Consider the following 24860-nt stretch of genomic DNA (forward strand, 5'->3'; position numbering starts at 1 on the left):
CGTGCAAGACGTTCCGCAACCGTCCTTGTGCGCACTTCTGATTCCCGGTAGAGTCATCTGCAAGCAACAAAGTGATATTCTACCCGGACTGAAAGTATTCATCCTGGATGTGAAACTCGTGTTCATAATTGCATTGAGAACTTGATCTCAGAATTGAGCGCTACGGCGCATTACACGACAGATACGGAGTGCTAGTATGATGTGGTTGCTGGCATGAGCTGAGTAAATTGAACTCAGGCCAATAGAAGTGGCCGCTTCCAGGTAAATTGGAATTCTATGAAGTTTGTATTCTAATATGTAAGTATGTATATTTTAGATTTTAAACAATTGAAATGAACTTCTCATTACCATAAAACGCTCTTAATAAATAACCAATACTTACTAGTTCGATGAGCGTCGAGCACAGGCCAACACCCGCGCGACATGCTGACATAACACTGTCGTGTGGGGCGCTTAGTTAGCGATCTTCCGCTTCTTGGAGCCCAAGCGCATTCAAACAACCTTTGTCAACGAGGGAGGGACCGAACGACAAAAAACACACCACCTCCCCGAGAGTCTTCATTAACGCCCTCAAGTACAGTTTTCTAACGAAGATGACCTTCATTGTCCTACTGAGATAACCCAGTGCTCGTTTCCCCGGTGGCCCTAAACACGCAGATCCGTCAGCTCATCGCGCCCGCCAAGCTAGATCATCAGCTTCTTGGATACTGCAGCAAGCCCTCCGCCACCTGGTCCGCCTCCCTTGGTACGCTTCTTAACGCCAGCGGTTTAGTTGGAGAAGAGAAGGCGGGTGGCTAGGGCGTGCGTTCTGTGTGCGCGGAGGAAGTTTCACCATGAGTGATCTAGACAAGTCAGTGGAAGGGAGCTCCGTCTCCTAACACCACCTATCAAAACATTTTACTGACTAGCCATTTCTTGCGTCTAGAGCTATCGCGCAGCTCCGCGCTTGCCGCCCTATCCCAGAACACGAAGTGCGAGAACTCTGCTACAAAGCACGCGAGATTCTCATCGAGGAGGGAAATGTAGTCTCCGTCGACGCGCCGGTGACCATCTGCGGTGATATCCACGGCCAGTTTCATGATTTGATGGAATTATTCCGCGTGGGCGGTGATGTGCCAGATACGAATTATCTGTTCATGGGCGATTTTGTCGATCGCGGCTTTTACTCTCTCGAATCTTTCCTTCTCCTCCTTTGTCTCAAAGTTCGATACCCTGACCGCATAACCTTGATTCGTGGTAATCACGAATCGAGGCAGATCACGACCGTTTATGGTTTTTACGACGAATGTATTCGGAAATATGGCAGTGCTAATGTTTGGCGTTATTGTTGCGAGGTATTTGATTATTTGGCTTTGGGCGCATTGGTATTGGGTGCCAGCTCTGAATTGGAACCATCAGGCCCCGTGATAAACGATCACACCCAATCCACCACGGCTACTGGGGATGAAGAGCTGGAGTCTGAAGTGTTGAATTCAAAAGGCGAAGTTACATTTTCGACATATAGACGAAGGGGCGGCGGTAGCGACGGCGACTCACAAGATAGCTCAACTGATATTCGGGATGTGTCCCCCTCCAGGGACCCATCTTCGTCGGGACCCACCGGTACCCCCAGGAGATCTGGCCCCGCAGGCACCGGAGCCACAGCTGATAGCATGGGCAGTATTGGAAGTAGTACCGGTGCTGTCTTTTGCGTTCATGGCGGGCTGTCCCCACTGGTGGACAGCATCGATAAAATCCGCCTTATCGACCGAAAACAAGAAGTGCCGCACGAAGGTGCCATGTGCGACCTTCTTTGGTCCGATCCAGACGAAATTGAAGGCTGGGGTCTATCTCCACGGGGAGCAGGCTTTCTCTTCGGAGGTGACATCGTCAAGCATTTTAGCCACAGAAACGACCTCTCGCTCATCGCGCGGGCACATCAACTCGTCATGGAAGGGTTCAAAGAGATGTTCGACGGTGGCATTGTGACAGTCTGGTCTGCGCCGAATTATTGCTACAGGTGCGGCAATGTGGCAGCAATATTGGAGCTGGGTGAGGATGTGAGCAACGGGGGAACAATTGCGAGGAGCAATGGCGACTATGGACGGAGTGCTGGCGCTGTTGCTGATATGAGGCAGCAAGGTCAGCAGGGGGGGATACTAGGTCCTGGAAGGAGGTATAGGGTGTTCGATGCGGCGGCGCAGGATACAAGAGGGATGCCGGCGAAGAAACCGGTTGCTGATTACTTTCTGGTATGTTTTTCTTTTCGGTTATTGCAACCTTGTTAATTGTGATCCTGGTCCCTACATCCCACTGGCCTATCTCGTTCTCCCACCTTTTTATCCTTGAAGGAACAGCTCTCTAACGGACACCTAATAAATAGTGATACCATATACCGTTATACCATCAAATACAAATCTCATTATATCCAACCCGGCCGTCACTCAATTTCCCTCAACCACCCACACACTCCCTTCTCCGTGTACCATCTGCTAAATTCTAATAAGGCCTAGCCTGTTATCCTCGTTGGCGCATACCGGGATGAAATATTTGGTATATACAATTTGCTTATGGAAAAGAAGTCCGCATAACAACGGGGGTTGTACGCTAGTAGAAGAAAGAGAGCGAATATATAGATCGTAACGAAACGGGATCTAGGTCTTTTTCTTATGTTCATTTAATTTCTTTTTTTTCTTTTTTTTTTTTCCCCAATTTATTCGAAACAACTACATGTTAAACTGCGAAACATGTTTGGTGTCTCAGGCAGAATGAAATGTGCCTGTGCCTGTATTCTTGTCACGTTAAGTTCTAAGACCGTGTTGTGTGACTGTCCAAACCGCCATCATCAGTTCACCCTCCGCATCTAATTAATCATCCTCCAGCCCCCTTGATCCAGAGCACCTCCATTGAGATCTGCTCTAGCAGCATGAATGCAAAAGCCCAACTAAATAGAATATAACCTAAAAACTTACCTGTCTATTTACCTCTGTGTGTATACACTTATATCTATATACATTTATGCCAGCTATTCAAGTTGAAGGGGTAATGAAAGAATAAAACGGGAAAAAAAAAGGGAAGGATGAGAAATCACCACCCTGTTGTCCGCAACCAGGCTCCCCCAATGGATGCTGACGAAATCCAGAGGATACACAAAAGCAGTTGACTGAGGTGGGAGACGACAAATAGACAAGATAATAAAGAATAAAAGCGGAAAATAATGGAAAAGAATGAAAAAGGAAGGAAAAGAATGAAAAAGGAAGGAAAAGAATAGCCAAATACCAGCATATCGCAAAAAAACGTAAATACCGACTCTATCATGACCGTGGTCATGGAACCTTTCCCTGTATCCCTGTATGTATCTCGAGATCCAGCGACGGAAAAATAGGAAAAAGATTATGTAGATATATGTATGACAAACGTAAGTAGAGCGCCAGAAGAGGTTACGCCATATCTCTGACGTCCTTTCCGCCCTCTCCGCCAACCAGTCGCCAGTTTCAAGCTTCCAGCAGGGAAGGACGGATGGGGAGAAGATTTGAAACTCTCTTCGTTGGCGGGTTATTGGCGCGTTCAAGGCAAAATGAAATCCCACTCCCTTGTTTTCTGATAAGTCTTGGTTGGGGTTGGCAGTAGGAAACGTAGCTGATGAAGCGCCACTGAAAATCGTTCATCCGTAGAGAGATGAGGGGGAATTCCAGGAAAAGGATTCTGTTTTCTTTTCCGGTTCCATTATTTGGGGAATGTGAGGGCAGATACATGTGTATAGGACAAATACACAATGCAGGTTTGGGTCGATAAAAGGTGGCTGAAATTTAGGTGCGGAGAATCTCTACCTCTAGGCAAAAGTGGGTACGCTATAGCTCACGATGAAAAGAGAGAATAGAAAATGAACGTGACGTCGTATTTTTAGATGATAAGACATTGAAGCGTTTCATCAGGGCCAGCGATGAGTATGGACATAAGTTGCCGTCGAGTCTCCTTCGGAATCGCTTCCATCTACTTGGGTCTTAATCGCATCATGGGTCGGTGATGACTAGTAATACATTTGACCGAGAGCCCCGGATCCCGTATCCGCCGTCGATGTTTGGTCCGGCCGCGTGGTGTCCTGATCCACACCCGTTCTCGTCTGGGACAGCCCGTTTTCATCAGTATATTCAGCGTCGAATCCCGGTAGGGTTAAAGGCATATTGATTCCCATGCTATCGGTGGCATCTGACAGCTGGCTGGGGCCCAGACTGTGGCTGCTACTGCCAATCATTTGTTCGCTATTACCCCCGAGAGCAACCGCTGGTATGCTGTGTTCAAAATCCATACTAGTACAGACCGGTCCAGCAGGACTATTCCAGCTCTCGCCCCAGTTGTCTAGTCCCAATGCTAACGCATTTTGATCCTTTAGCCACCAATCTTGGCTTGATTCAACTAAATTTTCCATACCTCCTATAGTTGCCAGCTGCGGCGCATTCATATTAGACAGGCTGTTGCTACTAGTGGACATGTCCACATGGGCCTGCTGGGACCTTGTCCAGGCATAGTGTTTTGGAACCGTATCGAAACTAGCGCGGTAAGATCTTTTTGATACTGGCATAGAGAAGGCATGATCGGGTAGTAGAGATGATGGTAAATTTGTTGGGAGAATGGGCTGTTTTTGCGAAAGTTGAGGGGTTGCGGTAGGGAACGACTGATATTGCGAGAATGACGGATTGAGTACATGAGTAGTGGCCTCTTTCACGCGTGCGCGCATACTGGGTTTCGAAGGACGTGAAATAGGTTCGGGCGTTACATGAGAATTTGCTGATCTTGGTCTGTGGCCTCTGTCCTTGTCAGATGCGTCCGAATTCGAGGGAGAATGTACCTGGTCCCAGGAACCCCAAGGTCCAAACTTGGCGTGTGAACGCTCAAAAATTGCCAAGGCCTCACTTGGCAAGTCAACATTCCACTTTTGCGCTGAGATATCGAGGATCCGTAAAGTCCGACGTGCGCAAAGCCAGCTTTCAGAAATCTCCTCCAGATTTTTGAGACCATGAATGAGGTCTCGTTTCGCAGTCTTGTCTGGTAGATTGAGCAGATGAATTGTGCAAGCAGAATGTGCAATATACACGGCAAGGTTGCAGATTTGGCGGAATCCATAGGTGCGTTTGTATAGTCGAAGTAATTTGGATATCGTAGATGCGGACTGTGTACACAGTTTTCTTGGTGAGACATGGGCGGGAAGTGGGGAAGTGGATTTTGTGTATTTGAGGAATGGGCGGTAGAGGTGTATAAAGAGGAGTTGGAAGAACATGCTGGAGTTTTTGGTTAGTCGGAGACTTTTATTACTTAGTTGGAATTTGGACATTTCCGAAGGACTCACTGCATAAGCAAGACTTGGGGTAGTTGGCCTTCCTTCGGCTCCATTTCTTTGGGAAGGCCTTTTCGCCAGGCTTCTAGCCTCGTGTGAAGCTGACTTAGCCGCTTTAATTCCTCTTGCTTTCCAATATGTCTTTCGAGCGGCTTCGGATGGTAGAAGTACGATAGTAAATCGCTACTGATCTCACTCAGACGTAATATTTGAAGCGAAATGGCCCTTGTTCGAGAAGGCTGTATATGTTCACGCGTAACTCCCGAATCCGTGTACGGGGACCATGTTTCCGCATCCTCGTCGGGGAAGACATCAAATTTGGGAACGGAGATACTGGAACCTAATAACTGGGGTTGACGTCCTAGGTAGTTAGACCAGCATCTACAAATACAGATTATTAGCCAACGGCAACGACAAGCTAGGAAGATATAACAAAAGACAACTCACTTGTCAAAAAGGAAACACCCCCAGAACGTCATCCTTCGTGCGTCGATATCCTCCTCAGTCAGACTGTGGGAAGAAGCAATCCCAGTACCGTCGACGTTCAAACCTAGATCGTAAGCCATTCGGAAGCTCATTCCGCTATATACCCAACCGGAGCCCTCTCGCCCGCAGCCAGCTTCCCGCACTGACATCAAGGCAAGAGCCTGCACGGTGCATAGTTTTGCCCTTTCATGTTCATCATTCTCCAATATCAACCTTTTAGCCTCTTTGAAGAAGTGATCGCCAGCAGTTGCGGAGTCGTTCGGGTCACTCCTTGAAGCAGGCCATGAGCTGAAGTGGCAACCGAGCGCTAGCATAGCATTTACAAGAAGCGATGAACAGTATTGGGTCGACCGTCCTTTAATAAAATCGCGATAGAATAGCTTCTTCGACATTGTCGTAAAATATGCATAATGCCATGTAAAATACATGGTCAACAAGTGGCGGATAAGTTCTTTACTTTTCGTTACTCGGGTCCAACCAGTGATAGCATCGCCCGTGTCTTGATTCTGCTCCACAAGAGCGAACGAGGCATCCGGCTCCTCAAGGTAGAACTCAGCGGGCAAGAATATTAAATTCGAAGTGCCTCCAACAAACCTCACAGTACCATCCATTATCAGTTCGCTCATCTTCCCCGCAAGTTCAGACTCGAATTGGGGGACTTCGGTGGACTGTTCATTATCGTCTTCTGTAAACACCTCCCGAGTGACGTCTTTGCCCGACGTTTTTTCTCGCGCTATAATAGACTCCGCTACTTGCTCTAGATCTTCGCATGACCGTATTTGCCGGACGAGCTCCGGCACGTCGGCTTCATCATAATTGAGGATTGCCTGAACTAGCGTCTGCAGAGTGGTATTGCGATTTTTCAAGTTGTCGATGTCTTGCTTATAGACGCCCTTTCGACGGTGATCTGAGTTGGGGTCGTATATACCTGATTGTAGGAATTAGTATTCGATCTTGGAATTTCGTGAGGGGAGACAAACATGGTGTATGATAGACGGATGCGCACGCAGCACAAGTAGGTGTATTTCCATCGCACTGTGTAAGTACCCCATCAGCCAGAAGATTTCACTGCTGTTATACGATCAACGCAAGCCGGGTAATACCTTAGATTTCCTTTTCCTACAGGCAATGCATGCAGTACTGACACATCGTCGTTTCACCGCCGCTGTGCCGTCTCGAGACTTTAACCTGGATTTTGACTTGCCGGTTTGAGTAGCGGAATCCGGGCGGGCGGGCTGCTCGCCGGCCATTTGAAGCTTCCACCACGGGGACAGAAGTGCACGTAGAATAAAGTCAACGGTTTAGTGACATAATTAAAGAAACCCTGTAACAAGATCGTCTAGCGCACAATCATGCAGCGGGTGTAATTTGCGCGCGGTGCCGGATGATTGTGACCAGGGTGGGGTTGTAAGGGGGGAAAGGATGGTCGGGATGCAAAACGTGAATATAAGGAACAACGGCAATCTAATCGTGATTTTATAGTCATGGTTAGAACAAATTCGCTCCAGTGTCAAATTTAAACATGCTCAATGATGACAGGAAATGAAATGCTGTCTGTACCTTGAGGCCTAATACACCGTCACACACGTCCTCACCTCCCTAATTAGTTACTGGGCGCAAACACCGACCTTCGGTTGCGCAAGATGGACTACGGAGCAAAGGGCCGCTTGGATAGAGCTCGCATATGGTGGGAAATATTTGTTGATTTAAGCGCGGGAGACCCTGAGCTGCTCGGTAGGTGGCGGAACTTCTAAGATCCCCTGCTGCGGAATTGAGAACTGGTAGTAGTATTGGTAGTTTTGAGGGCAAAAGAAAAGGCAAGAGGTTATGAAAAATGATCAGCGAGGGATTCCGTGATCTCGCAATCTAGAGAGAGCGGGGGGCGGAAGATAGACCCCAGATTTGCTCGAATTGATGGTTGGTAAGTTAATCGCGCTGCGGACCCAAATTCCCACGTGAACTGCACTCATGGAAACAGGCTGTTTGAGAAGGGCGGAAAGATCCCACAATGACTGGGGGTATGCAGCGGTGATGCGAGTCTGCTGCGGCGGAAGCGGGTGATGTTGTAGTCCGCAATAATAATAAGACTATTGTCGCGAGTGGTTTTGCCTGACCGAGCAGCAGCAGTCAGGTGACATGCGGCCATGCGGCGTACAGAGTTAAGTGTGCGATTATTGTTATTAACTTATTAACTATTGCTACTTCGCAGTGTCCGCCAGTTCAACCCTGGAAACCTTTCCAGCGTCCGAGAGAAAGCCGGCAGCCTAGGAAGCCTCCATCAAACTCTGGCTCTGAGCATTCAAGCTCGTAATTCCGTTAAATATTGCTTCGTGAAGTTGACTACCCGAGTTCCATGCCGCTGGAGCCTTGCCGTCTGTGCAAGTTGCCTCGTTCTGCTTATCCAACACAATATCATTTTGTGTGTGGACTATGAACCTAGAATTTCCAGTACACACAGCTTAATCCCAGGGGTATATATGTCGTCAAGCTCCTACATGATCGGCATTCCTGGCGGCGACCAACATTGGTGCTGCATGCTAGGCTGGAGCTATCCCAGCCTGATTCCCCAGGCCCCGGTTTTCGCTTGCATGGGCTCCGCATTTCCGGGATCTAAACTGCCAATGCTTCCGGTGCAGGATAATGGTATTCAGGAGACCTCTGCAAACAAGGGAACTTTATGCGGGCCTTGAGTCTAATATAAACTCACAGTCATGGTTCTCAGCGCTTGGAAGAAAATACCGTTCAAACACACAAATTCCAAGGCTGATCTCCCAGAGAGAACCAGATGATATCATACCTATCCTATCAATTCCATTCTGCAGGAGTACTGGTTATCAGACTGAATGAAGCAGATGAAGTGAAAGTAAGAGGACCTTTTGAGAACACTTTCAAATATTGGGGCTTTGGAGGTCTATCTTGGTTTGAGTGAGGGCAGTTTTTGACAAATATGATCATGAAAAGGAAGGCTTGTTTGTGATAATGGCTTTTCCTGACACACTACAACTTGCTCTGGGTAAATCTGTCTTGAAATGCTGGGCCGGACGGTGCGTTGACGTGGGAGAGATTTACTTTGGAGGTTGAGCAAACCAAGGTGAACGCCGCTGTGAAGGCGAAAGAAAGGACCGCAAGAGATCTGGGTTGGTGGCATGACAGCCAGTACGTCTAAATTCACTCCTGGCCATCCATTGTGAGAGATCTGTTTGTGAATCAGAAAATGCCTTGCTCCGCATTCAACAACCCCCCTCCTCCGGGGACATAGTTTTAAAATTGGAATACTGGATACCCGTCAATGCCATACTAGAGAAGCATCGTGAATGGCGAAATACAAAAAATGAAGGTCGATGACCATGGATGGGGACAAGCACAAATTCGCTCTCCTACAAGCTGAATATTTAGGATGGAAGAGCCATGAAATATGGCTCCCATCAGATAGTGCAGTTTGCTATTTTGTGGCTTCTTTACAGAGGAAACCCACGGAGTGGAGTAGCTTTTATGGTGATGAGCCGGCCTGAAACTTGCAGAAGAGTCCCTTTAACCAGCAGCAGAGTGACACTGGGTCCTTTATGATCTCTAGGACGAGACATCAAACAGAAATAAGAATTATTGGTGAGAAGGGTGGTGATAATTGACATGGTCGTCCGCCCACTAAATACTCTACTACATCATACAAGATCTGCACCAGGCTCGTAGCGCTGCCTATCCCGCCTACCCCGCGGATCCTATCTTAAATATCCCCCCAGGGACAATCCAACAGAGAATCTACGGCAGCGTGGAAAGAAGGAGGCCTCGTTGTCTGAACCATTTATCTCAAGGTAAGGAGACAGATCACAAATTCTTCTGCGAATGCCACGTGCTATCTGCTGTTTCATACGTAGAAATTGCACTGGAGTTCCATGTCTCTTCTCGGCAGCCCGAGCTTCGGAGAATCATAATTACTACATAGCCGACACCTGTCCAACGTCCCGATTAACTTAGATAACAGGTCCACAGCATACGGTATGTACCTACTTGTGTCGGAGTCCCCCGCATGTCTCCCTCCACTCCAGATGATAGCAATTTGATCATAGAATATCAGTTCTCAGTGGGATTCTTGCTCCTACCGCCCGCATCCTGCAACCAGATGCTGATGTTATACACCCCTCCGATCAGCTCTCCATGCATCCGTCCCGCCCCTCACAGTAATTGCTAGTAAACACTCTATTGTTCAATTATGGAGCAAAGCTTTACATCTGCAAGTTCTGTCAATAGCAAACTTTGTGCCTGTGAGCTTGGCAAAAGAGTGGGAGCGCTGAGAAACCGAACTAGTTAAGAACATCGGTTCTCGGCGGGGGTCCTTACTTCTATGGCCTCATCCACAACTAATTGCTAATATCATATACCACCCCCAACCGGCTTTCCCCGCATAGCCCCCGCTCTCCTCGCAGGAATTGCAAGTAAACACTGTATTTTGCCCAGTTATGGAGCAAGATTTTACGTCTTGGGGTGCGCTCGGGCAGTTGCAGAATGGATACAGTTGTGTTGGTTTGTGCTCCAGCGAGCGCTAGTGCTCTGATACACATGCAATCGTGTCGGGGAATGGGAATTTGCTGAAGGCTATATAAATGAGTATAGCAATGGAGTCCCGCCTAACATACGATGGTTTACCAATCCATTCTCTCTTTATTTTGAACACGGAATTTTGTAACCTAAGTTTGTACGTGCGAAGCAGTTGTATCAGCAGTTCGTGTACAATCCTACATCGACAATGTCCCGAAAAATAAAAGTCGCAGCGGCCCAAGTTGGTTCAGTCCACATCGACTCTGACCGCAAAGAAACACTCCAACGACTCATCGCCCTCATGAAAACTGCCGCATCATCCGGCGCACAACTCCTCGTCTACCCAGAAACTGCCTTCACGACCTTTTTCCCGCGCCACCTAATGAGCCAGGCGGAGGTGGAGAGATTCTTCGAGAAGGGTGATGACATAACCCAGAGCGAGAATGTCAAGGAGTTCTTTGACGCAGCACCTCACTGGGCATAGATGTTTGCATTGGATATGGGGAACTTACTAGTGCCGGAGAAAACTATAACACATGCGTCTACTATTCAGGGAAGCAAGGGAAAGTCCTCAGCAAGTACCGCAAAATCCACCTTCCCGGCACGAGTGAACCGTACGAGAACCCCAACGCAATCAACCAGTTGGAAAAAAGATACTTCAGACCGGGGAATCTGGGCTTCATGGCGTTCCGAGTCCCAGATCTTGTCCCGGATGCACTCAAAAAGAGTGACACGACCGCAACGACGATGACAAAAACAGACATCGCCGGCAAAGGTGACCCAATTGTCGGAATGATCATATGCAATGATCGCCGCTGGCCCGAGTCCTGGCGCGCGTACGGGCTGCAAGGAGTAGAACTTGTGCTGTGCGGGTACAACACGCCCAGTTTCGCACCAGACCTATACGGTGACCCAGAAATGGATCGCGAAGCGGCGGAGCGGAAGGCTTATTTCTATCATAAACTCGTCATGGAGTATAATAGTTATGCCAATAGCTGCTATTCTATTTCGGCGGCACGTGCAGGACTGGACGATGGGAAGTATGGGCTTATTGGGGGTTCGGCGATTGTCGATCCGATGGGACAGACGATTGCGGAAGCGAAGGGGACGGGGGACGAGGTTGTTGTGGCGGAAATTGATCTCGCGATGTGTCGGTATGGGAAGAAGGCGGTGAGTGATTTTCTTTTTTTCTTTTTTTCTTATGATTTTGGGTCTTCCTCGGTTACCCCCCTTCCTAATAATACTTATCCGATGGGAGGAAATAGTGTGCTAATGTGCTGGGCTGTACAATTGTAGTCGTTTGATTTCGACCGATATCGAAGGATCGAAGCGTATGGGATCCTCTCATCGCAGACGGGTGTTGTAGAACCTCCTCTTTTATGAGGTGGTAGCGTTACATAACTAATTACTTGTCATTCCCATGAGCAAAGTGTCGGTTGTTCTGAGATGGTCCTCTCGATATCCTAGATAGATTTTGATGTTCAAGATCCTACCCTACCCCGAACTTAACTCCCCAACAAACGCTCTAGCCCGCCTAGATTCCTTCAAGCGTTACCTAAAGTGTTGTAGAGCACAATGAATATTCGTTAAACGACTCTAAGATTTCCATGGAATGCCCTCAGTGCTCCTCAATCCTAGCCAAAGCATTTGAACCAAGCAAGAGGCTCATGTCTTCATTAATAATATTGGAGTGGACAGGCAGGCATGTGCAGCGTAGTTTAAGCCATTCGCACAACATGTATCTCCGTACTTTTTGACCTATCCTGTCAAAAATGCTTGTTGAGAACAAGGTCGATGGGGTCTTCAATCCGTACGCTGTACTCCGTACTCTCTGAAGGCTAGCTTGGTACGTCGCACTTATTGACCCCCGATCAAGCAAATGCTGCTTTCCTGGTTCTCGAAAATAGGGTGCCTGCAGGTACGCGGACATTTCTCAGCGTTAGTGAGAGCGACTGCACGGCCCGTTAGCGGTGGTTTGATTTCCCCCACGGGACGAATCGCGTGACATGCAAAGAGGGATGATTTGCGGACAGCAAAACACGTTCAAGAGGGAAATCCGGACGTTCAAAACACCTCTATGCAGAGTAATTGGTTTACGCAGCGTGGTTGGACCAGCGGCGTCAGCTTACGCAGTAGTATGAGGAATGGGTTGTACAGCTGTCTCCAGTCTCCACGATCCAGCCAGTGGAACCTGTGTTAGCTAGCCCGTGACACGGTTCCCGTGCCAATAATAATAATTCCAACGATGCAGACGCATGCGTCCCCAAGTGGCCCCCGATCCCATCCTGGCGATGTTGCTGTGCTGTGCTGGTTGTTGACATGGTGAAGTTGTTGGGCAGCAAACGGAAACTCTTCGCGCTCAACGATTGGCGGCGATGACGTCGCAGCGCCAAGTCTCGCCCAACCAACCAGCGCAGGTTGCCGTCAGCCGTTTCCGTCCTCTGGAGAGCGGAAGTACCGCGCCACCGTTTTTGTGCGGTGAGGTACGGAGTATAATAATACATGTACAGGAACATCCCGACTTCCCAATACCCACGGCAAACCTGATCTCTTCAATCTCATCACCAACCCTCTTCGCTCCCCATCCCTTCTCTCGACTCCTGTCCTCTCTTTTCTTTTCTCTTTTCTTCCTTCTTAGGATTCGCTCTTGTTCACAAGCCTGCTATGTTTATGCACTTGGCAGATCATATTGGCTTCATTGTCGTTGACATCCGTTTACAAGGCTTAGAGAGTTGATCTAGCAATCGTTGACACAAGCACAACAAGTAGAGTGGGCAGTCAGTCTGCCAAGGTTATAGGGAACTGTGCTTTAGGATTGACTACCTGCATCTCTGTGTTTGCGTTGACGGTTTACCTCCAACCTCTATCCACCAAGACCACTCACTATCTCCCATTACTCTCTAGCCCTTGCGAAGGTGATGAACCGCGGCGATGCCTCCCCAGACTTTTCGATTCAACTCTACGATGAGAAATACGAACGTCCAGTTACAGGATGAGAAGGCCGCTCCCGTAGTTTCGGCTGGAATTTTCGACCCGCCGACAAATCCCGTTTTCATCGCTCCGCAGCGAAAAACCCAAAGACCATCTATCCGCCCTCTCCAAACCACACCAAGAAGAAATCCTCCAAAAGGAAACGCGGAAATGCGCTCCAGTTCATCGACAAGACCGGAAGTTTCTGTTCCTCTTCATGTTTCGAACTTGTTAGAAGCGACGGCAATTCCGGTGCCGCGGACTTGGGCTGGTCGGAAACAGCGTCGTTTGTTGGACTATAACAATGCAGAATATCTGGGTGGCTTGTTTGCGGAGGGTATAGCAGGAAACGAGTCTGGCAGAATGGTTCGAGCATCAAGAAAATCCTCTCTCCACGTTCTTTTGAGCCCTCCAAACGAATTGGCGGATGACGAGAGCAACCTCCCGGCCGGATCAGAGACTCCGGATTCAGTAGAATCCTTATCGCTGGACTCTGTTCCTTCTTTAGATAATGATGATGATGTTCCCACCCCATTCAGTGACCCGGCAACTCCATATTTTCCCACTCAACGATTGCCGTTTGTTCGGAAACAGCGTCTGTTCTCGCCCTGTGAAGCCTGCCCTCAGGACCACCCACTCCTTTCTTCGTCTATACCAGATAATCACATACACATCGATGAGACTCCCACAAAGCTACCAGCATATGGCTCAAACTCCTTCCGCTCTCTTCCAAAACTTGGAGCAACAGTCAAGTCAAACCTCACAGCCTCACTTCGAGCACTCAGATCCGCCGCCCAAAGCGTCTCGAATTTCACAGCCCCCTCAGTCCGTTCCGAAGATTTTCTGACGCGATCCTTCTTCTCCTTTTCTCCCGAGCTAACCGACGATAAACATCCTGTTCCAATGAAGAACCCCCCTTCACCGGCACTCCGTCGCTATTTAAACCCCTTGACCATCTCCGCAGCTGATATTCACATCTACAGCGAATCCCCGCGAGGAACTCCCGTCCAACCGCTCAGATGCACAGCCTCCATTCAAATGCAGACATACAGCTCTCCAGTGGTCAATAAAGTGCGCAGAAATCGCCCGTTTCTTAATCCGACAGGCGCAGATGGCTCGCACGCTGAGAATAGCGATGAATACAACGACTCTGACTACCAAGACGAGGAAGGCGAAGAAGACCCTCCACAATCCCCGGCTCACCGCCAGCGCGAGCCCAGAGAGAACGGCGATTTCCTCCGCATGGTCGTCTTAGAAATGAACATGCGGCGTCGTGGTAAACTTCGAAGTGATATCCCCGGTCGAGCCAAAGTCTGGCTTCCGCCGAGGAAGACGGTGGTGTCGTCATCGCCATCATCATCTGCTGTGACTGTTTATATGAGTGCAGGTGGTGGTGGTGGTGGTGGATGCGCTGGCTGCAAGATTCCACGAAGGTGGATTGCAGTATCTGCAGATGAATTATGTTGATTTTCTCTTCTCCTCTTCCCTTACTTTTGTATCCTCGTTCGCTTGACTGGCCATACGCCGCGCAGCCCATGCGCATTTTCCTTTCCCTTGTTTTCCTTTAACTCATTTTTCACTTTTACCTTGACGTTTTCATATGTCGAGCGGGTTGGCGAATACTACAAGGCTGGATTTTTTTATATACATTTCTTTGGGTTATAGTGGGTGTTCAAGAGGGTTTGGTTTTGGGGTTTTTTTCTGTGGTGATAGATAGGACATGCTATTTTAGTATTTTAGCGATTTTTTCATGAAACGTGGAGGTTAAAGGCACCGCGCGGAACAACTCTATTTACATAGACAAGCTTACAATCTGACTTATCTTTGTGAGTCCCTTATTTTACTGAGGTGTTTCCTTGGACGGTTGAAAACAGGGATGGCCATAAGGTGTCTGGGAAAGAAAAAAGAAAAAAGAAAAATTGAAATAATAATAATTAGTTGGGTAGAGGTGAAGTAAAAACATTTCATTCATTCATGTACATGTACGTCTGAATAGCCATTGCATAACTGCTATCCAACTTTGTCTCCTTATCACGGGCACCCTGCCCCACGATGGACTGACTACGCATGCAGTTAATCCGAGTCCGACTGAACTCATGGCCACAGTCCTGGTTCCAAGCCAGCTGAAGTACAGGAGACCGCCGTCACAATCCAATCCAGCTTCCACATGTTATAAAGGGAGCAAGAGAGTCCCATGACAGCACACCACTTGTCAACTTCCGGGAGCTACGGAGTTGAAGATACCTAGTATCTTCTTCCTATAGGCAGTAGAAATGAATGAAACCCGTAAAGAATACAGAAAGAGGCAGAGGACCGCCACTAGGAGGATTCTAAAGCACCTTGATAACTACCACCACCACGACCATCGCCATACAGAGCTGTAACAAGGGACAAGGCAAATGAGGAAAAGGAATCAAAAGCTCATAGATATACAGGGTTCCCACCCAAGCCAAACCGCCGGGTACGTTTAGATGCTTAAAACTTGGAACCCGTTCACTCCTTCATTCCGCTATTGCCATACGCCTTCTACACCTCCTACATCGGCTCAGCTGTCCCCAAAACGAGCAATTTTCAACTTGAATATGAACCCTGTTTACTGCCATGCTATGAGTAAAATGGTACAATTTTTCATTCCCAAGAGTCATCTAACCACTGCTCCAGCTGCTAAAGACCATAGAGAATTCAAAATATAACTGTATTCAAAAGATTTTCATCACATCATAAGATCATAATTCAGGCCATCAGCTAGCCATCGAGATATGTATGCGTATCCAGGTTTTTTGTAAAGCTCGAATGAAACGTTTCATTCTCTTTCTCTTCCCAGTAGAGGTAGGCCATGAAGCGAGCATAGAAATCTTCGTAAAGGGGCACTCTATTCTTGATCCCAAAGGTCCATGCGTTCAGCACCTCTAATGGATATACTGCATTTTCACCTTGGTACGTATCCTGAATAAACTGCCACCAATATATTAGTATCCCACTTTTCCAAAATCTCTACACAAAAGAAAAGGGGGGGTTTAAGTGACATCTCTACATACGTTCCTCATCAACCAACGTCCTCTCCCTCCAACTCTCCTCCACCCACTCAACCCCAACAATATGCGGAATTTGCTTCCCAACCCCAGCCAGGGATGAAATCGCCCTCCTTATTTCAGCAACGTTTGTCACTAGCATGCCAGCCTTATCGCCGGAACTTTTGCTGTCGACTACAATATGCGTGATACGTGGATCCTTCATGTCACTGTCGTCCGTGATGGCTTCGCCGCCGGCGAACTCCACAAGGTTGGAAGCGAGCTGGAGGCGCTGTGCTAGGATATGTGGTTTTTTGCCTTTTTCGTCGTTGGACTTGGATGGAGGCGTGGCAAAGTATATGACTAGTCCTTTGAAAAGCCAGCCGGGGGATAATGGGTTGTTCGATACTGTTGCGGTTGGTGATTCTTGTTCATTCAGGCTGTGGGATTCGAGTTGGGATTCTAGTTGGGATATATTGGAAGGGGGTAGACCTGGCGCTGGGGCCATAGCGTCGAGGAGCTGTGGGGGGTGTTAGTTACATATTATTGTTTCTCCTTGTGAAGGGAGACGTTTATCTTTTACAAACGGGAAGACATGAATAAGGAATGGAATGACCTTTTTGAGTTCCGAGGCATCGATATCTCGAGCATAGCTATCGGAGTATTTATCGACGTTTCCGGCAATTTCTTCCTCTTGATCTACCGTTGTGAAGAACATGTGTCTTCCAGAGTTGATAAATTTCTGGTCAGGTAATATGTACGGCAGGAAACGAAGGAAGGAGAGCGGATATGAACTAACTTTGGTTCCAACGGAATAAGCAGGTCCGGAAGGCCATGATCCCTTTCGTTTTGTGATAAGCAGTCGAAGAGCCATGATGGCCGGATGACGTTCTCCTTCGCGTTCTTTTGAAGTGAAGCTACCTTAACAGTCCCTGGGATACGTTAACATAAGCCTTCCCGCATGCCATGTTCAGATTACATTATCATCTTCTACTTACTGCGATCAGCGATGCAAATTGTATTTTCTGCGGCTGTATTTGTCTGATATATCTTGCCGCCATTTGCTTTCACGAGTTGTTCAAGCTGCGCCTTGGTTTTCTTAGGCTGGTGAACCGATTCGGTCATGACAACTAATGAGCTTGTGAGCACATCATCCAAACGCAAGGAACTGGGGCCACCTACAAAAATTGAGTCCATTAAACAATTTCCCCGATGGACCCGCATATTTAGTCTTCTTGCCTCCGTCGTAACCGGCAACTGTCAAGGGCTTCTTCGTAGTTCTCCTATGCCGTAGCTTGCGAGAATCGTCAACCTTGAATTCCTTTTCTTTCACTTCCCTTTCGATATTTGACTTGAGGTCCATAAACTCCTGGATCGACAAGGCACTATGCCAGTCCTTATCCATGCGTAGCCTTTTAAAGCGCGGGAACCGCACCGTCAGGCCGAGGCGGAACTGGTCAGTTGGGGTAACTGATGAGGCCTTTACGCAGAGAACAACAGAATCTTCAGGCTTTATCCATACGTCAGGTCGTTCGTATTGTAGATCACCTCCAGCAAGTTCAATGTATTCAGTGGGGGGTCGTTTTGGATCCCAATCAATCCACTTCCCATCGGTATGATGGCGAATATTTGCATAATCAGCAGCAGTAAAACCTCCTCCAACTTTACAAAATGAATAGCATTTTGTAGGATGATCCCCCTTTTTGGCATGTGATTCATCTACTCTTAGTCCACATAGGAAACTTGATAGAGCGCCGCCTCGACGACCAGAGCCATAATATCCGCCAATTACGATGCAGTCGAGAGATTCACCAAACTCAGTCATATATTCGGGTTTAACCTTCATCCAGTCATCGTGACGTTCATTTAGACGGTATGGAGAGTTGGGGTTCTTCAGAACAAGGCCTTCAGATGCTTCGGCGACGACTTTCCGGAGTAAATGTTCGATATCAGCGGCACTGTGGCCAATTTCGTAAGTGTGAATTTCGAAACGGCGATGCACAGGAATAACGCTAGCTTCAAGTGCTCTTCTGCGGTCCTTCAACGTGTATCTCGTGAGTGGTTGGCCGTTTAGGAAAAGGATATCAAATATACGAAATAATGGCCTCTGCCCTGTCGAGAATGGATTCCTTTGCTCGGCTAGTGCGGCACTCTTGAGAGTCCCGAAAGGAACAATCGCATCATGCTCAGGGTCCCAGGTAATCATCTCTCCATCCAGGATGATGCTTTGAACACCATCCGCAAAGGCCTTCTGGAGATGTCTCGTGAGCGCCCCGTTCTCGTCAAAGAATCCATTACCGTACAGATACGTATATTCCTTGGCCTTTCGCGACCAGAATACAAACCTCTTCCCTCCAGGTATCGAATCGTCGGACTCCATATGGAGCTGCATACGTTCTCCGTCAAGCTTCTCCTCAATCCAAAAAGTTGGATCGTCTTCGGCCAGCCTCATCTTTTGGATCATACGTTCAAACGATTGCATTTGAAACTGAGCGAGCTGAGGCTGAAAACACTGCATCAGAGTGACCTTGGCTTCATCCCCTTCCAAGCGAATATCTGGGTTATAAAGCTCCCAGCAGACTCGGCGAAGACTGCTAGAAATACTAAACAATGCCTCTGCATCCGGGTGCCAGATATTGAAAAGTGTCCGTTCTGTGGCACCGACTTTCATTTGTCGTAGAATAATCCGGATAAGCCACATCAACTCCTCAGGGTTCATCATTCTGTAAAAATATGCAAGAATAGGCACCTGCTCATCTTCCTTTGAAGCTGCGGACAATTTATCTAGTTGCTCATTAACTTCTTCGATGGTCATGTCGCCCACCTCAGTCCTCAACGGCCTCTTTGATATGACTTCGAAACAGCGTCCGGCAAAGTCACCAGCCATTCTGCTCGCAAAAATCTGCCCGGGAACTTTCCAGTTCAATAAGCTAAACCCATCCTCGGAGTTCTTGTCGATTTTCATGACTTTCACCAGCAACTTGCCGATGGCTTTCTCCTTCAATCCATACATAGCTCGATCTCTGTCTTTCTCTGGAATGATCAAGCGAAATGCAGGAAATATATCGTCACCCACTTCTTTCTTCCATCGCGAAATGAACCTCTGAATTATGTCCCTTCGCCGCTCTTGTGGGCTTAGATGGACGGCAGCACCATGTCCATGAGGGCCGACCTTTCTTCGCGCAAGCGCCGGGCCGGTTGGACGCTTTTTGTTTTCATTGAGAGGGTTAAATAGGGTTAGGAATAAGTCATGAAATGGTAGGGTGGGTGAGTGGTTACGAGGGCGATTGGGATATCTAGGAAGGTGTTATCAGTCATTTTCAAGGGGTGCCTATTTTTATGTGTATTTAATGAGGCTTACCTCTCGTCCAGGTCAGCTTCGCCGTTCGGGTCTGCCTGTCGTAGACCGTCTGGTTCTTGTTCTCCATCCGAATCCATCCCGAAAACAAGAGAATAAATATAAAGGATATGTTGATGGTTGGGTTACAGAGTTTCTGGCAAGCATTGCCATGGAGCAATGACCGTGGACGACGGCGCCCTCTATATATACTCTGTACATGGTCTCCAGGCAGCACATCGCGAAGGTCGCGCCAACGCACGTGATCTGATGTCATCCACATGAATTCACAATTAATTGTCTCAGGAAAAACTTCAAATATATAAAATAACGGCACCTATTCTATTGCATCAAATCATTATAACTGAGCACTTGTTATCCTTTGTCTTCTTTAAGTTTCGGTTTTTTTTTTTTTTTTTTTTTTTTTTTTTTTTTTTTTTTTTTTTTTTTTTCCTCTTTCCTCAGTGCTTTTATTTCGAAAGCACTCACTCTGTCGATCCTTCATTCTTGTTACTTGTAAATAGAGCAGAGGAAGTAAATTATATTGGAGAGAAAAAAATCGCAGGTTATCATTGCGGAACAATGGTGGTAAAATTATTATTTAATACGGATGTTACGGGTGATCCAAAAATAATCCAACCGTGAAACTTCATGGATTACCCGATCTGGTATGGGATAGGGCTGAGAGGCCAGGCTAGCTGAGTTAACCAACGTCCCATCCTACCCCTGAACAACAATGCTCAATGCGACCTCCCAAGATAGCTTGACTGCTTCGACGGTATGGTATGATACGCTTGTCGAGTCCCTTCAGGCAGCATACAGCCTCACATAAGCAGTTACCTATTATATATAGCCCGTGCAAACTTCTCAGTTTCAAGCAATCTAATATCAAATACCGTGGAGCGTTTCACATCGCGAATTCCTTCCGGTCGATCAAGTGCCGTGAAGCGCACATCAACAACTATGATGAGCCAGTAGAAAGATACATATTCAAGTTTTGGAACCGCCCTATCATCGAGTACGCCCACCAATCAGATGCCCCCATGACGGACGACGATCTCAATCGCGACTTGGGCTCACGAGCAGGGTCTCAACGGCCCAAACAGCCACCTGCAGTCCCATCCAAACCCAATGTTCAATCCGCCGCTCTGCGTGGAGCGTCATTAGCCTTTGATGCGAATGGATCAGGCAAGCTCACAACAACACAATCTGCCAACAGCACGAGGAATTCGAGAAGGCTTGCCGCGATGGATCTGGGCCCCCATAGATTCGAAACACAGGATGACGATATGCAGCAGGATACATTCCCCCAAAGTTCTGCGGGGATAGTCGGGGACCGGATTAAACTGTTTAGCGAAGCTCAAGAGTCCACATTATCACAGACTGGATCCAATCGCGACTCAAACACATCTCGCCCAGGAACGGTTGGTCCCCAGCAGATCGCTGCCGAGCTGGCTGTAGGCAAATCTACAGCGCGGACTTCACCAGCAGTACCGGCTAGGGGAAATCGGGGACTTAGTTCACCAGTTCAGCAAAACGACCACAGCCAAGGTCTCTATGATGGACCATCTGCTTCAAGTATTTTACCGGATCTGATGAGCCGAAACGACTTCCTTGGTGGACAGAATAGCCCTACGAGGGCATCGCCAGTCGTTGCAGATAAGAACAAGCAGTCTAATGATCCTCGCGGGCTTCAGAATGTTGGCCCCGGGGGACCGGATGGCCTGCCAAGGAAGGAGCCTACGGGATCCTCTTTACCTTCCAGCTCAGTTAACAGGGAGATATCACAGCCATCACCGCAAGACCTACAAAAGAGGCCTTCTTTTTCTCCGGGCAACCATGGCCCTCCGTTACCACCAAGGCTGCCAATGGCTACTGCGAATAAACCCAGCCCATCACAACAAAAGATCCCAGCGAAGAATCTAGTTACCAAGGCCGCCATCACCATTGGAAACGAGCCAAATTCTGCCAACACAGCAAGACCTATGAGTATCCGTTCCGCGATTACAAACACCGGAGACCCAAGATCCCAATTGTTACCTTCCCGATCTTCCCGATCGAGCCTGCGACCCCACCATTCAGGGTTGTCTGAAAGTTCATTGGCTGGTGCTTTAGCAGCTTCATCTTTAGCATCCTCAAGAGCACCATCCCCGTCCAAAAAGACTCCTCCACCACCACCACCACATCGAGGTTCTCGCTCCCGCGCTTCACTAAACCCCCTACATAGCCCTCACAAGAATGAGTCTCGTACGTCCAGTCCCGCCAAGGGAATGAGACAAACGTTGCGCCAGGAACCAAAAAATGACGATGAAGCCAAACGGCTGAAAAAGTTCCACCGTCATCGTATAATCAAAACGCATCCAAACAAGCATCGTGAGGGCGATCGAAAACGGTGGCGAGATCGAATTACGGACCGCGAGCGGAAACGGTATGAAGGGGTATGGGCTGCGAACAGAGGCCTGTTGATTGATGAACGCAGCCTCCCTGGGGCCTCAGGGGCCCCGCTACGAGATATGGTGTTGAATCTCGTGGTGAAGGATATATGGTCCCGGAGCCGACTACAGCCCATCATCCTTGGGCAAATTTGGGATCTTGTCTGCCACGACAGTAGGAGGATGCTCACTCGCCAGGAATTCGTGGTGGGCATGTGGCTAGTCGACCAGTGTTTGAAAGGACGAAAGCTTCCAATTAACGTCTCCCAGAGTGTATGGGATAGTGTTCACATTCCCGGGACTAGCTAGATTCCGATACCTTTGATTTATTATTACATGTAACTATTCATAATGATGTATTCTTATGGGATGTAGTTCTGCAAAATAACCAATAATAGCAAGCTCGGGTCGGGTCGAGGAGTTCATAAAGAAATCTACGGGCTGTACTCCGTACACATCAATTTATGGATACTCTCAATGCCCGCGTCTCCTCTGCTCAAGCATGGTGCTCTCGAGCTGTTGTTGTTCACAAAAGCGTCCGCCATTTCAGAGAGTATAGAGCAAACCCCGGATCAGCCACATCGGGGTTTGCAGCACCCATGGCTTCGGCGCTGCTGAATAAGCCGGCAAACCGCCAACACATGACCGTGACCAACGCTCGACCTTCCCGCAGGCTAACATCGACCATACATACCATAACCACCCACAGTGCTTGCACAGGAAAAAACAGTATACATACGCTGTTCTTCTGATTCGAGGTTATTGCTTTTATCATCTCTACTGGCCTCAGTGTAGTCAGAATTCACCGGGTATAGTTGGGCAGCGATTTGGCTTGCTTTCCAGGGGGGAGGAAAAGCTACAATTAATTGCATTGACTGCCATATCGTGTGCCTCTTAGCTCCTTGATGGATAGCGGCACCGGCAAGGACATGGTGATGGCTTCACTCCATGACCACCAGAATAGCCAGGCCCAATTTGAAAAAATCAAAAAGCAAACGGCGCGCAAGAAGTTTGCCAAACCGCCTGTCAAGGTAGCTTGTCTGTCCTGGTGAGTGTGTTCGTCCTCCTCTTGCACTTGGGGCATTTTGATCCAGCCCTTTTCAAAGTGTGGATGATGCATGTTTGCTTTTTTTTTTTTTTTTTTTTTTTTTTTTTTGCCCCCCCCCCGCTCACACTTCATACGTTTGATGACCTTTGATGGACTCTCATGAATAACCCGAAATTCGCCATTAGCCGCGCTTCCAGAGTAAGATGCGATGGAAAAGAGACATGTTCAGGGGTATGTCCAATCCCTGCCCCCAGTCCCAGCGATGTATGGACAAGCAGAGCGGAAGCATTTTTTTTGCTAAACACTATTATTTTTAAACCCAGTGCGCCAGTAAGGGGAAAGAATGCAGCTATCTCCCTAGCAAACGGGGAGGCCCACGGAAAAAAAAAGTGGGACAGCCCTCGTCCCTGGGTTTGGAACCCCATGATAAGTCATGGGTGTCAACATTCCCTCTTACCCGCGTACATGAAGGTAAATGAGCACTATCTGATAGTTAACTATTATGTTTGCGTTTTTTTTTTTTTTTTTTTACTTGTGGCCGGAAGACTAAAAGTACTTATGGACCTATCTTTATTAGCGGTGTTTGATCAATTCGACTCCCTTGCTGTGCCAGGAGCTGGATTGAGACATCTTGACTTTTCTCCGGAAGTCCAGTCGATGTTTGAAGATTTAATGGTACCTGCTAGTGGAGATGTATCGCGTGCTACGCTAGCTACAGAGCCCGTTCCCGTTAATATGCCTAGCCAGGATCCCTCACGGGTAAGGGTATACGGTAACGAACATGACATGTAGGTGTTTCCATGCCTTCCATGTAGGAATGATAGATGATACAGCGTTCACTCTTCTAGGCGCCATAGAAATTTTGCTAATCTGGTTTGCAGATTAAATGGATATTACATATTTATCCATCAATATTTTCCGATATTCCCTCCTGCACATGCTCCCATCGCAGTGGACCGCCCCCTGGATTCCCCAGGGAAATCTTCTAATCCAAAATTACAGGCCACAGAAACACCCTTGGGTTATATACCGAAGTCGCCCATAAGCCTTGCAATATCAGCCATTCTTGCACTCGTTCCCCATCCAAAAGACCCAAATCCTTCTTCACCAGAGTCAGTGCTCCTTCGAAGGTCGTATGCTCAGTGGTTTTCTAAAGCCTCCTTGGACAGCGTTGAGGCGGAATCCGATCTTGCGGAGTCCGCCGCCAACCCTTCTCAGGCCCTTCTCAATGAACATCCCGTCCCTAAACGACCATCGCTTCACCCGCACGTACCTGTTGAATTAGAAGCCGTTCTAGCACTTCTAATTCTTAGTGTTTACGAGTATGCCCAGCGAGGAAATCTTGTCAAAATGCGGCACCGTGCTGGTCAGGCTTTTGTTACGGCAATGAATATGTCGTTGCATGCGTTGCCACCTGAAGATAACATTTATTCTGAAGCGAAACGACGCGCTTGGTGGATGACCGTATGCAAAACTCTAGTCCCATGGAAGTTTATCATATCCATTGAACTAATATATATATGGCCCTGCAGTATTACAGCGTTTGCCAAGGTTCAATCGTGAGCACGACTGTAAGTTTTACTAAAGACGCTAGGATATATATTTTTCGAATGCTGTGGCTGAGATTTATCTTTCGATGAAAGCCTCCTACAATCATTCTCAACGACCCGCGATTTGTGACCCCGTTTCCGCGTTTCGCTTCGGACCCAGAGGTAAGATTAATTCA

General features: G+C 47.9%; 7 protein-coding genes across 9 annotated transcripts; 5 read left to right on the forward strand and 2 right to left on the reverse strand.

Annotated features, from left to right (window-relative positions):
- The first annotated feature begins 490 nt into the window (after positions 1–490).
- On the forward strand, positions 491–3215 carry BDCG_05193 (serine/threonine protein phosphatase). The gene is made up of 3 exons (XM_045420855.1): positions 491–850; positions 926–2231; positions 2363–3215. The coding sequence occupies exons 1-3, from the start codon at positions 834–836 to the stop codon at positions 2363–2365; spliced, it is 1326 nt and encodes a 441-aa protein (XP_045276874.1). The 5' UTR covers positions 491–833; the 3' UTR covers positions 2366–3215.
- BDCG_05194 (nitrogen assimilation transcription factor nirA) lies at positions 1680–7898 on the reverse strand. The gene is made up of 6 exons (XM_045420856.1): positions 7361–7898; positions 6904–7264; positions 6781–6835; positions 5762–6728; positions 5327–5695; positions 1680–5258 (listed from the first exon to the last, which is right to left on the reverse strand). Exons 2-6 carry the CDS (start codon positions 7048–7050, stop codon positions 4010–4012), a joined length of 2787 nt encoding a protein of 928 aa, XP_045276875.1. The 5' UTR covers positions 7051–7264; positions 7361–7898; the 3' UTR covers positions 1680–4009.
- BDCG_05195 lies at positions 7769–10072 on the forward strand (the record flags this gene model as incomplete). 2 transcript variants are annotated; one of them, XM_045420857.1, is made up of 4 exons in its annotated part: positions 7769–7818; positions 8010–8443; positions 8510–9796; positions 9950–10072. In XM_045420857.1, 3 exons carry the CDS (start codon positions 7769–7771, stop codon positions 8587–8589), a joined length of 564 nt encoding a protein of 187 aa, XP_045281162.1. In that variant the 3' UTR covers positions 8590–9796; positions 9950–10072. The 2 variants fall into 2 exon arrangements, with proteins under 2 accessions (XP_045281162.1, XP_045281163.1); XM_045420858.1 differs by having other exon boundaries at positions 8010–9796.
- Positions 10073–10244: 172 nt separating this feature from the next.
- Positions 10245–11944, forward strand: BDCG_05196 (N-carbamoyl-D-amino acid hydrolase). The gene is made up of 3 exons (XM_045420859.1): positions 10245–10789; positions 10852–11506; positions 11633–11944. The coding sequence occupies exons 1-3, from the start codon at positions 10545–10547 to the stop codon at positions 11717–11719; spliced, it is 987 nt and encodes a 328-aa protein (XP_045276876.1). The 5' UTR covers positions 10245–10544; the 3' UTR covers positions 11720–11944.
- A 379-nt stretch (positions 11945–12323) lies between these two features.
- Positions 12324–15997, forward strand: BDCG_05197 (uncharacterized protein). The gene has a single exon (XM_045420860.1). The coding sequence runs from the start codon at positions 13268–13270 to the stop codon at positions 14771–14773; it is 1506 nt and encodes a 501-aa protein (XP_045276877.1). The 5' UTR covers positions 12324–13267; the 3' UTR covers positions 14774–15997.
- On the reverse strand, positions 15157–20079 carry BDCG_05198. Of its 2 annotated transcripts, none has more exons than XM_045420861.1 (7): positions 19679–20079; positions 17500–19613; positions 17316–17447; positions 17117–17249; positions 16934–17039; positions 16345–16837; positions 15157–16261 (listed from the first exon to the last, which is right to left on the reverse strand). In XM_045420861.1, the coding sequence occupies exons 1-7, from the start codon at positions 19753–19755 to the stop codon at positions 16236–16238; spliced, it is 3081 nt and encodes a 1026-aa protein (XP_045281165.1). In that variant the 5' UTR covers positions 19756–20079; the 3' UTR covers positions 15157–16235. The 2 variants fall into 2 exon arrangements, with proteins under 2 accessions (XP_045281165.1, XP_045281164.1); XM_045420862.1 differs by having other exon boundaries at positions 15261–16252.
- Positions 20080–20390: 311 nt separating this feature from the next.
- Positions 20391–22395, forward strand: BDCG_05199 (increased rDNA silencing protein 4; the record flags this gene model as incomplete). The annotated part of the gene is made up of 2 exons (XM_045420863.1): positions 20391–20437; positions 20508–22395. 2 exons carry the CDS (start codon positions 20391–20393, stop codon positions 22393–22395), a joined length of 1935 nt encoding a protein of 644 aa, XP_045276878.1.
- Between the last annotated feature and the right edge of the window lie 2465 nt (positions 22396–24860).

The sequence above is a fragment of the Blastomyces dermatitidis genome, assembly GCF_000003525.1.
Source record: "Blastomyces dermatitidis ER-3 genomic scaffold supercont1.5, whole genome shotgun sequence".
NCBI classification, from domain to species: Eukaryota; Fungi; Ascomycota; class Eurotiomycetes; order Onygenales; family Ajellomycetaceae; genus Blastomyces; species Blastomyces dermatitidis.